Below are 12,892 nucleotides of genomic sequence, written 5' to 3' on the forward strand. Positions count from 1 at the left end.
ACTGGCTGATCTCAATGAGAAGTGGGGCTGGGCAGCAAAGAGGGCCATTATAGCAACCCATAGAAGTCAGCCTCTTGAGGCATGGAGCAGTTTGGAGAGGTTTGTAAAATTGTCGTGGCAATGCAGAGTTTCCACAAAGGGACACCTAAAGTCTCTGCCACAGGGATCCTCATGTACACAATACCTCAAGTGGCTTCTGAATCCTTGATAGATGACTATCAGACAGTAGAAATCACTGCAACATGTTTGAGTTCCTGCTGTGTGGCACATACCAGGATAAGCCCTAGAGCAACTACAAAATCTGAAATATGGCACCTGTGGTGAAGCTGGTATGGAGCAGACGGCACCTGCTTATCTTCAAGAGGGAGGCCCTTTTGTGTCTTGAGAATATAAAGGAGGCAGGCTTTTTTTTTTTTTTTTTTTTTTTTGCCATGATCATTTCCTCTGCTGACAATCTGACGACTGCTTCTGGGTATTTGTTTTCAAGATTCTCAGAGTTGCATGGAAGAGACACATAACTAAACAAAAACAATTTGATGGGAGTTTTAAGAGTATTGTAAAAGAGCCAAGAGAATACAAATGAGGGAGCAATTAGCTGGGTTCAGTACACTGTTGGTTATAATTTACTGGATTCCCTCTCCTTGGAAAAATAACTAAAGGAAGTTAGGAAGATGGGAAAAGTCCTTGAATGTTCTCTGTGAAGTGAGAGTTACTAATTGAGGTCCACTTGATGACTGTTCTCGAAAGCATTCCTGATAGCTGACCCTAAACCTTCTAAATCAAGACAGACATTCTTAAGCATTTTAGAAGATATGAATATGAGTTACCTGCTACTAAAAGACAATACTCTTATCAGTGCTGTCCATATAGAAACTCATGAGTTTAATTACTTTTTAAAATTTTTGACATTTGAGTAGGGATTCTTCAATGATTTAACAAAGGCAAATGGAAATGTTCTCATTTGTATTTAAAGAAGGCTTAATGCAGACTCTAAATAAATGTGTTTCCACTTGAACGTGAGCATATGCATATGTGTTTGGGGAAAACAATTTCCTTCCTTGGTTCGATGTGGACAACATCTCATAAACTTACTATTGTACCTTCTCATTCCCCTGCTCCAGGGAATGTGGAGTGACTTAACGGCCTGGTCCAGTTGGAAACAATAAACTGAATACACTCAGTTCATGCCAAGCTTCTCTCCTTTGATTCCAAGCTTTCTCTATTGCTTTTCTGGAATATGGCCTGGGCAGTGAGGCCTACCCTGTCCATCTTTGCTTATAAGAAGGCAAATGCATGTTGTAATTCTAGGGTTCAGCCCTCCACATAGCCACAACACTAACACTCTGCTCTGGAACTTGGCTTCTACCAGTAACAAAGTTAATAATTTGGCTTCCACAGCCCCTTCTTTGCTTTGTTGTCCACTGTTTCAGAACAGAAGTGGTCAAAAGGATCCTATTTATTGGGGGCCCTTTCAAAGGCTTCAGCCTTTAGTGAGTCATCTCCAGGTGCTATGAAATATACATCAAAGTGTCAAAGTTGGTGAGGTAAATGGTCCTCTCATGTCACTAAGACCTGTGGCTTCTAGTCTTGGATTTGAGTGTGTGGGCAAAGAAAATACATGTTGATGGTCGAGTCTTGGACTTTAGTGTGTGGGCAAAACAAATAAATGTTAATGGTTGGATGAACCTTATATGAGGCCAAGAGGGTTAAAGAGCCATGCCCTTTTGAGAAAGAGGATTCAAGCTTGGGACGTATGGTATCTTGAACTTGGAGGATTTAGCAATTATTGTTGGTATTACAGCAAGATCCATCTGAATCTATTTGATAGGTCCTGCGTGCCTACTTCCCAGTTTCTGCAGGCTCTGTGTCTAAAATCCATGCCTGTTGCCTGTGACCTCCACTGAAGGCCCAACCTCACATTATAGCAGATATATCACCTTTAAAAGCATAGGACAGAAAATGCCTTGGAGTTAGGTCCCTCAACGTGACCCAAGGCCAATGGCTGAAGGTACAGGAGGATGAAAACACTTAAAGTGGGACAGATTTGGGACGTTAATTTACACTCCAGGTGCAGGATGTGGATCAGCAAGGACTTGGCTTGAATCTGCCCACTGCACAGCCTCTTCCCCTTTTCCACCCTGCTCCTTACTTCCCTATCAGTCTCTGCTAAGAGCATTTCCTCAAAAACTCAGTAGCACAGATGTCCTCACCTGGGGGATCAGGGTAGGGGACTCTAACCCAGAGTTCTGCACCAAGGGAAGAGCTGTTGTCACAGAGGCAGGGCAGCCCAAGCCACACAGCCCTGAGTGGGTAGGCAGGACTGGGTCAGGTGGATAATTTCAAGCTTCAAGTGCCTGCTCTTGCAGTTGACTAAGGAGACACCACTATTTCTAGGCAGGCAAGACTGGGGCAAGGATTTTACTGCAGAGGAAAATAAGCATTTGTAAGCTTTGGGAGGTACTGAGAGGCATGACAGTTCTTGCTTTTTTTGTTTGTTTGTTTCTTTGTTGTTGTGGTGGTGGTTTTTTTTGTTTGTTTGTTTGTTTTGCTTTTTAGGGCCAAACCCTTGGCACATGAAATCTCACAGGCTAGGTTCTAATAGGAGATGCAGCTGCTGGCCCATGCCACAGTCACAGCAATGCGGGATCCAAGCCATGTCTGTGACCTACAACCATAGCTCATGGGAACGCCAGATCCCTGACCCACTGAGTGAGGCCAGGGATCGAAGCCACATCCTCATGGATACTAGTCAGATTCGCTTCCACTGTGCCACAATGGGAACTCTAATTTTTGCTATTTTTGACATCATTTCTACACTTGCCATTCAGAACCAGAGCTCCAGGCCCAGGTCAACAGTGAGAAGTCAAGAACCCTAGAAGCCATTCTGTGTTCTACACCAAAAGCAGGAAACCATGATAAGACTTATACAGAAGCCCTTCTGCTTGTCCACAGATTCTAAGGAAAGCTCATGAGTCACTGAGGGAATTAAACGTATGAGCTTAGACACAGATGAATAGGGAAGGAAGATCTGGTCCCTGAGGGAAGAGAATAGAAAAATTAATTTAATTCAAGTGAGTCTTGAAACAGAAGCACTGGTTTTAAGTATCTAGAAGCCTGAGGAAGCTTTAGCAGCAGCAACAGCAGCCTCCAGGCCAAGGATCAGGTAGGGGTGAGTCTGTAGCTAAAAGACACGAGAAGACATGGGAGAAACCTTCCCCAAGAGACACTGGGTCTGCAGGAGGGCTACAGAGGCATGGAAGTGAAAAACGCCAGGATCAAGAGAGATGCTGAACCATGAAATAAAGCCCATGCTCAACTCAGGGCTGGACAGTCAAAATGAAGATGCATCCACTGCATAAGATAAAGAGACCTTCTAATGACAGCTACCATCACTGAAATTTCTTTAACTCTGCATATTCATTTTTTGTGGCTGCGCAACCAAGTACCACACATTTTCTGGTTAAGACCACACAAATTTATGCTCTCACAACTTCTTTGGGTCAGGAGTTTGAACGTGTCTCAGCTGCATCTGCTCAGGGTCTCATCAGGTTGACATCAAGCTGGGGGTGAGACCTCACCTGAGATTCAGGGGCTTCTTCCACGTGATTCGCACTGCTGGCAGGATCAGTTTTGAAGTTTGAGGAACAGGTCCATGTGATCTCGTGAGCTGTCGACCAGGGACCATGCTCAGCTCCTAGAGTTCAAATTCAGGTCCTTGCCACAGAGGAACCCAAAACAGCCCACAGCATGGATGCTGGCTTCCCTCTAAGCCAAAGGAAGCTCATGTGTCCAACCTCCCCCTCTGAAACCAACTGGAGAAAATGTTCTGCTTTAGGGGGCTGACCTGATTAGGTGAGGCCCACCTGCATAATCTCTCTTTTGTCAGATGAGGTACCTGTATCAGCATATCTCATTATACTTACAGAGTTCCACATATATTCCATTACATTATACAGGACAGGTACACCAGAGGCTTAGGAGTCTTGGGGGCCACCTTACAACTCTGCTTACTCCACTTTGCAAAGGAAAGTAACATCTAAAATAACTCTCTCAGAAAAAACAGTGAGCAAAGGGGGACTTTTCTACAGTGTCAACTTAAACTTCTTATGAAAAGAAAGAGTTTCTGTTCATGAGGAGGATTCAGCAAGTGAAGGTGAAATCAAGATACTCTCCATCAGCTCTTCTTGTCCGCGGAGCACTGGGTCTCTGACAACATTAAATGCCAGGTTCTGCAAACATAATGCTGCCTGGGATAATTCTCTGGAGACTAGAGTCAGGCTTTTTTTTTTTTTTTTAACTCAGATTATGTCGTAGTGGAGGCAATGTTGTGTGATAATCTTGTGTGTCACATTAACTCTTTGACTCTTTAAAAGCAAAAGGCATCAGAGTCTTGGCCTCAATTTCTGAAGTCTTCCTTCCTCAGACTGCAGGGGCTTAAAGATCACCAATTTTCTGAGGCATCTCTCAGAATAAATTGAAAGGACTAGATATGGGGCTTTGCTGTTACTTAAGATTTTGAAATTGTAACTGAAAGACAAGGAATTTGATGGGAGACTTTAATTTACGTGAACTTGAATGAGTTTGCTATTTAACTTCTGAAATGGATTTAACTTTTAGACAGAATATTTTCCTTCAGTTTATGATAATGGATCATTTATTCATATTTGAATTTCAGGCATTTCTAAGATAATAGAGAACAAAATAGAATAGAAACATCACAGTGTGTCACATCTGCATGGATAAGTGCCTTTACTTGAAACTATAATTTCTGAATTACATACATCTGTATATTTGTCTTGGTTATGATATAAAATATATTTCACATTGTGGATTGCAGCAAAAGCAACTTCAAAGCTATTTAATACATCTAAAGTGTTTAATTTGGTCTCTGGCATAAAATAAGCCTCACTGTATTTTAGACGGTGTTCCTATCATCAAAAATACTAGTTACCAGTGGCTCTCACCCTGGGTTGAACATTAGATCTGGGGAGATTTAAATCACCTGGGGGTGCTTGCTTTCTCTCCCCCCCCCATTACAACACCAGATTCAAATGTAATTGGCCTAGGCACTTATGTGATTAGCTTAGTGGTTCAGACCTACAACTGACCTTTCATTATTATGTCACCCTGGACAAGCCCCTTAATTTCTCAGGACTTCAGCTCCCTAATCTATAACATGGTAACTATTTTATTGCCTGAATTCATAGCGTTATTATGAGGCTCAAATGCCTTAATATATGAAAAGCACTTAGCAAAGTGCTTGTCCTATATGTTCACAAACCAGTAGCTATTATTCAGACATATTAAAAACTTACAACAGGGAACATAGGACTGATATATTTACTGATGGTTTTTGTCAAAAATAATCCTGTCATTTCTTTAGATAACATACATTGGAAACCATCACTTTACAACTGGAAACTAGGAAACAAAACTTATAGAACTTGAGGTCTCTCTTTGACAAATGCCAATTATGAATCACATGTTACCACATTTTGTCAATTTCTTCCTGTTCGCAGTCACCTCCCATTGCCCAAGTTCACCTTTTTGCTTTCTGGCTTTGCAGTTTTTCACAGCTGTCACTTAAGGTGTCATGTTAAATGTCTTACAAGCAGCTGTGAGTCATATACTGACCTCTGTCTTAACTACCCCACCATGTGCCTTCCACCTGCCATGGGCTCCAAGCCTTTGCAAATAAATCTTCTTGTCAATTTCCTCAGTGTTTCTGAGTTACTTCTAAATAAAGAAGCCTGCCTTGCTTTTATACTTTCCTCACTAAGAAATGCTGTACCCAAAGGTCACCTTCTTATGTATATAATACATTTCAGTTTCCTGGGTCTCTAAGGATGGGGGAAGTTAAAAGAAAATGCCACTTTTCATACATCAAGTCAACATTTTAAAACCTGATAATATCAAACATTGGTAGAAAGTAAACAAATGAGAACTCTCCAGGACTGCTGGAGGGAATGAAAGAAGAGTACTGCCAATTTGGAAGGCTGCTGGAGATTACCAAAATTTAAAATGGACTTAGCTTTGCATGATATGCTTTCTGAGAAACCAACGATGAATTCTGTCTAATGTAAAAGAAACCTTCCCACATTTGAGAAAGAGGCATATAGCCCATGATATTCACCACAGCTCTGTTTGTAGTAACAAAAATCTGGGACCAATATAAATGTTTATCAGAAGTGGAATAGCTAATTAAACTATAATATGTTGCACTGTGGGATAAAAGGATGAGTTTGATCTACTTACAACAAAATATAATGTTAAGTGATAAAATGATGATGCAGAATGATGTATCATGCTATTCGTTTTATAAAACAACATATGACACTTTCTGTATGTGTGTGGGGGGGTGCATGTAAAAAGGGCCAAAACACACAAATGAAACTCTTAAATTTGGCTCTCTCTAGAATGGTGGGGAATCTTAGCTATACTATTTGGATTTCATTAAAGGATATATCAATCACTTGTGTAATTAAGTATTTGTTTATAAAATCCCATCTTCTCAGATAATAATAACTGACCACTCTTTTGCTCCCACCTTGTGGTAGACAACCTGGTGGAAAGTGAAAACTTTTACAAGAAGCCAGGGGAAACCCAGGGCACGAGGTGCCTGTCTGCAGACATGTAAGGACACCTGTAATCAGAAAATGGGGAAGGTCTGAATTCATCTACCTTTCATGTAGTTCTATGCGAGCACCTAGAGGGCCTTCAAGCTTCATCTTTAAATCACCATCTTGGATACAGTTAGTGGTTGGATGGGCTGAAGAGAATATAAGTCCCTTTGTTATCTTCACGGCCAGTTCAGTTCATGCAAGTGGGAATGGTGGTTTCCACAGGGCACATGAATGCCTGAAGCCCAGTGCTGCACGCCTTATACCCAAACCAATGGAAGGGATCAATAGGACTCAGTGAATAATGAAGGACCTACTCACCCCAAGTCCCATAAGAGTGAAATAAAGAGGTTGGCACAGCAGACTACATCTGAGAGTGGCATGAGATAGGTCAGGTTAAGCTACGGAAAGACACTTTAACTGTGCAAGCCTTCATAAGCACCAGCTCCAAAACACTGGCTGCCACTGAGTAAGCTCAATGCATATCATCTGTATTTATATTTCAGAATGTACATGATAAGGTGCAATCACCATTGGTATTCTGATCATGGAGGATAAGTTTCTGTAGGAATTAAAGATCAGAGCAGTCAATACCTAAGTCAAATCATATGAAAGTCAAGGAGTCGTGGTCTACGTATACATAAAACTATTTTCAAAGGTTCGGGACACATTACAATTACACCCAACCTACATATCCAACAATGAGAGAATGATTAATACATGATGGTATGCTCATCTCTGGAATATTATGCTCCTCTTAAAGGCAGTGGTGTGGAAATACCTTGTTCAACATAGAAAATTGCTCAGCAGAAGCAAGAAGTGATAAAGTTCAACAGAGGCATCCTGGAACATACATACCATTTGGGACAGAATCTAGGACATGTCAGTTGTTTTCTGTGGAAACTTTAGCCAGTCTCCTACTAAGACTGTTAGCTAAGACTCTTCAGCAAGACTCTTAAGCTGTGTCTCAGTATTATAAAGCATGACTCATAGGGGCAGTTGTGGAAACGACATTTATATACATAAATACATACGTATTTCAAGGAAGCCTGGGACTTAATAAATGATCAATACATAGCAGGTATTATTAATATTATCATTATTCAAGACTTGCCGTTAAATAGCACAAAAAGCCCATAAGCCTAGAGAAGGATTTTCCCATTTTGAAAAAGTATGGATTTACACACAATCTATGTTGATACAGAAATAGCTCTAATATACACACAAGCACATATGTATATATCAACATTTGATGATACAAAGACAACTGAAAAGATGAACCAACTATTACTTTTGAGTTCTCTAGGAAATACTTTGTTTCCTCCTTTTGCCTATTTGAATAGCACAGTTAGGAGCCTGGACTCTGAAGCCAAAAGATCATTAATGTTCAATCTTTGGTGTGGCTACTTATTAGATATGTGACCTTGGAAAAGTTACTTAACTTCTCTGTGCCTCGGTTTTCCTCATCTGTCAAATAGTAATATTCCTATCTACATTAAATGGGAAGGAAATATTTATCTTATTTAAAAAGTATGTTATTTGCTACACCAAATGGTTTACATATACATGACATATATAAAAGCATTAGGTCAATTTTTACTATTCTAAAATATGGTTAGAATTTTCAGAAGTCAACAAATTAAATACAGAAAATCCTAAACAATCAGAAAAATTTCTATTAGAACTCCATTCATAAAATGGAATGTTATTCAACCATAAAAAATAAAGCATTGATACATGCTAAAACAAGGACAGACCTTGAAAACATTATGCTAAGTACAGAAGTCAGACACAAAAGGCCACTTATTATATGATTCCATTTATATGGACCTTCTAGAATAGGGAAATCCATAAAGACAGAAAGTAGCTTAGTCATTGGTAGAGACTGGAAGGAGGAGAGAATGGGAGATGACTGCTGCTAATGGGTACAGAGTTCTTTCAAAGTTACTAAATTTTTCTGGAATTAGTAGTAACAGTTGCACAACCTTTTGAACATACTAAAACCCAGTGAACTGTACATTTTTAAATAGTGAATTAAATGGTGTGTTATTTATATTTCAAGGAAAAATACTGCTAAAACATTTTTAAAGATTTAAATTGAACTTTTTTAACTTCTGGCTATGATTCACTGTGACTAAACCAAAGCCATTTCGGTTTGCTTTCAAACTTAAAGATTTGCCCATAGAATTCTTGTTATTTTCCTCTAACAACCTTTTTTTTCTCCCAGTGTCATACTTATGTTTTCAATCATTTCAATGGCACCAATCACCTTTAAAGTCAGATGTTACCAAACTGAATTACACTAGTTTTGTAGGATTCTTGGGAAAATCAGCTTATACCAGACATTTCCTGAAGGATCTACATTACCTCCTTGTACTTAAAAATTAAAAAGGTTGGTAGAAATTGTGCATCAGATAGCAAAGAGAATAATGCTCATTGTGATGTAAAAACACATCTTCCTCAGAAGAATTTTCTACATAGTAAAAGAGGAGTCTCCGTTGTGGCTCAGTGGGTTAAGAACCTGACTAGTATCCATGAGGGTGCATGTTCGATGACTGGCCTTGCTCATTGGGTTAATCCAGCAAGCTGCATCACAGCTTGCAGATGCAGCTCAGATCTGGTGTTGCTGTGTCCGTGGCATAAGCCGGCAGCTGCAGCTCTAATTTGACTCCTAACCTAGGAACTTCCCTATACCACAGGTGCAGCTCTAAAAAGAAAGAGAAAAAAAAGGGATTAATTTTTAAGTTATGTAATTGTGACTCAGTGCTCCCTCAGTCTCTACCACAACACACATGCACAAACACACACACACACACACACACACACACACACCCGTTTCAATCTGCACAGCCAAATCTTTAGTAGTTCCTTGATTTGGGGGGAGGGGTAATCTCAATGTCTGGCTATTCTTCCCTCAATCTCTTTCATTTTCAGTGTCCCAGTCTTAATCCATATGAAATCTTTCTGAGAGGCTTCTCAGCCCACTATAGAGACACCCACTATCCCAGTCCACAGGGTTCTTGGGAACCCAGCACCTTTACTTTTCTCAGAACCATGCCTGGGTGGGTAAACTGTTCCTAGGTTGGCCATCCTAGTACCCAGTGCTTGACAACCCTAGGTCTGCTATTCATACTTCTGCACCAACAAACCACCGACCCCCTACCCAGGAAGATTCTACCCCCTGTGGAGAGATGGCCACAGGCACCACTCCTTCTAACACCCCAAACCCTACCTCCTTCTAATGTCAAGCTTCCTTCTTCTGACTGTTTTCAATGCATGGCCCTCTATCCTCATCTCTCTCCTCTTCTTTTTTCATTCACCCATATCCAGAGCCAGTATTTTTTCCTGGGAGACAGGGCAGAGGAATACAGTAGCAACATCAAACAGATTTATATCTTCAGAAATGATCCTGCCATGCAGTTATGTGAAAACAAATACAGGTCTCAGACCTGAGCATATCAGATAAATTTCCAATATTTTCATCAATGAAATGAAAGAAGTTGGAGAGCTAATTTCCCTAGCCTCTTTGTCCCCACTTAAAAAAGAAAAAAAAATCCAATATCATATATAATATGTCTAGTTAAAATGGAACAAGAGCGACTCATTCCCAAAACCTGATGAGACCACACACAATTTCTTGAGTGTAGGAAAAAAGTAATCCTTAACTCAACCATAAGCAAGAAGGAAACAATTTCATAAATCGATGAAAAGTGAAATTACATTAATCATTTATATGTAAACCAGAAAAGAAGTTCTTTTTATGGCTGAGATAAAAATCAGAGTGATTGTACATTATTCTGTTAAATAGTATCTATACCTTAGAAAAGTTTCTGTGTTTCTGACATCATTTTAAATTTATACTAAATAAAAAATTAAGGTGGGGGAACACACCATGATGCTTAAATTTTTTTCTTATTTAGAAAAAAAACAAAAAGTATTCCTACATCTTTTTTTTAAAAACAAGCAAATGTTTTTAAAAAGACATTGAAAGGCCTGAAATCTTACTTCCCTACAGGAAACACACAGTGTTTATTTTCTCCTCAAACTCCCACTTTCCAGCTGATTTTACTTACTTCTCAGATTAACCACGGATTTCTGTAGGATCTTAGTAACCTAACATCCTTGGCCTTCTAAGGAGAAGCAGCCATGAATTTGTAAGCAGAGTTTTCCTACTGTACCTGAAAAGTAATGTAAATAAACATCTCCCCTGGTCTTTATTGTGTCCACACTTCATTCAAGAAGCAAAACAAAACACACACCTCTCTTCCTGGAGAAGGACCCAGTTGCTATACCCAGAAGACAAAGTCAAGTCCTCTGACCTAAAGTGAGGAGAGATACTATTCGGGGAACCGTGCCAAAGATGTTTTAGATGAATGGATAAACTAATATCAAATGAGCATCAAATGCTTCCATGCACTATAAAAATGAAGAGATACTTCACTAAAACAGATCGTTAATCCAAGTGATATCAGCAGTTTCTTTCTTGGAAGTTGTGATTTCTAACTGCTCAAACTTCCCAAGTGATTGCGTTAAAATGCATCTGGCTTCATTCCTCGATTGGCTTCACAGCATTACTTATTCTATTATACGTTTTCAAGAGTGGAAGAACAAAAAAAAAAAGAATTATAGTACGTGTATGATACTGAAATGACCTCAAATCCAAATAGCATAGTTCTCTCTCATTTAACCAATGCATATTTCATTTTTACTACCACACAAGATCTCAAGTTATTCTAAATTATTCATGATCGCTCCTTCCCAGTAACATCCATATGTTCTCACTCACCCAAAAAAGAAAAGCATTTCCATTCCTGATTAGTAGAATTTGCAACCAATCACCTTTCTTTAAAATGAAAGAAGGTTGAGTATTTCAAAGGACAATCATTTTAACACTGGCAAAAGCTAAAGACTTAGGTCACATACTAGCATTTATTTTAGCCAAAAGTTTTCTCCTGAACCAGTAATGGACAGATACCTATAATTAGAAATTTTAATATTAATTATGTTACTGATACATATGCAGTTTGCAGAATTGTGAAATGTTCCTGGTGCAAGGCAAGCGTTCTACACATATCTGTTGAATGAACTAATGAATGTCTAACTGATGGAAGTTTCATTTTAAATTTTAAAGAAAATATATTTGTTTTAAATGTTTCACATTTCCATTACAATAAATTTCTGATGAATCATTACCAATTTGCAAATTAAACACTGAAAATACCAACTTACTTACTTAAAATTAATGCTATTTATTAACTCCCTATTGAAGAAAGGCTAAGTGACTGTAAACTTAAGGAAAGCTAAATCATTGTAAACTTAAAATTCCCATTTTTGTTAAACAAGTTATCAACAGAAGTGGAATATTAAACAACTTGTAACCAGACTCTCATTATAAAATGTAAAAGAAAAAGTTGAAACTAGGAGTTCCCCTCATGGCTCAGCAGTAATGAACCTAACTAGTATCCATGAGGATGCAGGATCTATCCCTGGCTTTGGGTCATGGATCCAGCGTTGCTGTGAGCTATGATGTAGGTTGCAGATTCGGCTTGGATCTGGTGTTGCTGTGGCTGCTGCATAGGCTGGTAGCTGCATCTCTGACTAGACCCTTAGCCTGGGAACTTTCATATGCCGTGGGTGTGGCCCTAAAAAGACAAAAAAAAAAAAAATAAAGTTGAAACTATAAAAATAGTACATAAATAAAATAAAATCCAGTAACATATTACTAGATGCCACAGTCAAAGGTTTCTTGATTCGTTGGAAATTCATGTTAAAAAAAAAATCCAAATAACACACAACTTAAGGAGATCCTCATGCAATGCACTGCTTCCATTTGTGTAGTGAGTTAATGAAATCACATTCTGTGGAATACTGCCAGCTCATCTAGGGTTAAATGTAAGGACTGTTCTTCCATACAATGGAATATGGACATCTGTTCTCTACAAGTCCATGTGCAAATTCATTTATAAGTATATTCATTAACCCTCAGAGTATTCCATCAAGAAATCAGAAATCACTAACAATTCACAGCTGGCTAAAGTGGCATGTTCCAGAAAGGTTAAAGTGACATAAAGGGCCTCATTACTTACTGCATTTACCATATATTCTGGAAAGGACTTAATGGAGGGCACAAAAATTAGTTTTAATCATTAGTTACAAAAATTTTACATGGTTTTAAAAGTTTTACCAAGCTTTAATTTAAAAATCCTATGTTTGCTGATTTGATGCCAATAAAGTTAAAAAATTAAATAAGTAAATAAATTAAAAAATGGTGA

The 12,892-nt window shown here is 38.8% G+C and overlaps 1 protein-coding gene across 16 annotated transcripts in view; it reads right to left on the reverse strand.

Annotated features, from left to right (window-relative positions):
• The window catches only part of CNTN3 (contactin 3), a 370,397-nt gene that overhangs the window by 326,388 nt on the left and 31,117 nt on the right, over nt 1-12,892 (reverse strand). For 6 of the 16 annotated variants that reach the window (XM_021069233.1, XM_021069224.1, XM_021069223.1 and 3 more), the window contains one exon: nt 9,853-9,965. The exons of the other annotated variants lie outside the window; for them this stretch is intronic. In XM_021069233.1, the coding sequence (XP_020924892.1) occupies nt 9,853-9,914 (62 nt within the window). In that variant the 5' untranslated portion in view covers nt 9,915-9,965. Of the gene's footprint in view, nt 1-9,852; nt 9,966-12,892 lie in introns of those variants that run through there. 16 annotated transcript variants of the gene reach the window in all.

This window comes from Sus scrofa, chromosome 13 (genome assembly GCF_000003025.6).
Source record: "Sus scrofa isolate TJ Tabasco breed Duroc chromosome 13, Sscrofa11.1, whole genome shotgun sequence".
NCBI classification, from domain to species: Eukaryota; Metazoa; Chordata; class Mammalia; order Artiodactyla; family Suidae; genus Sus; species Sus scrofa.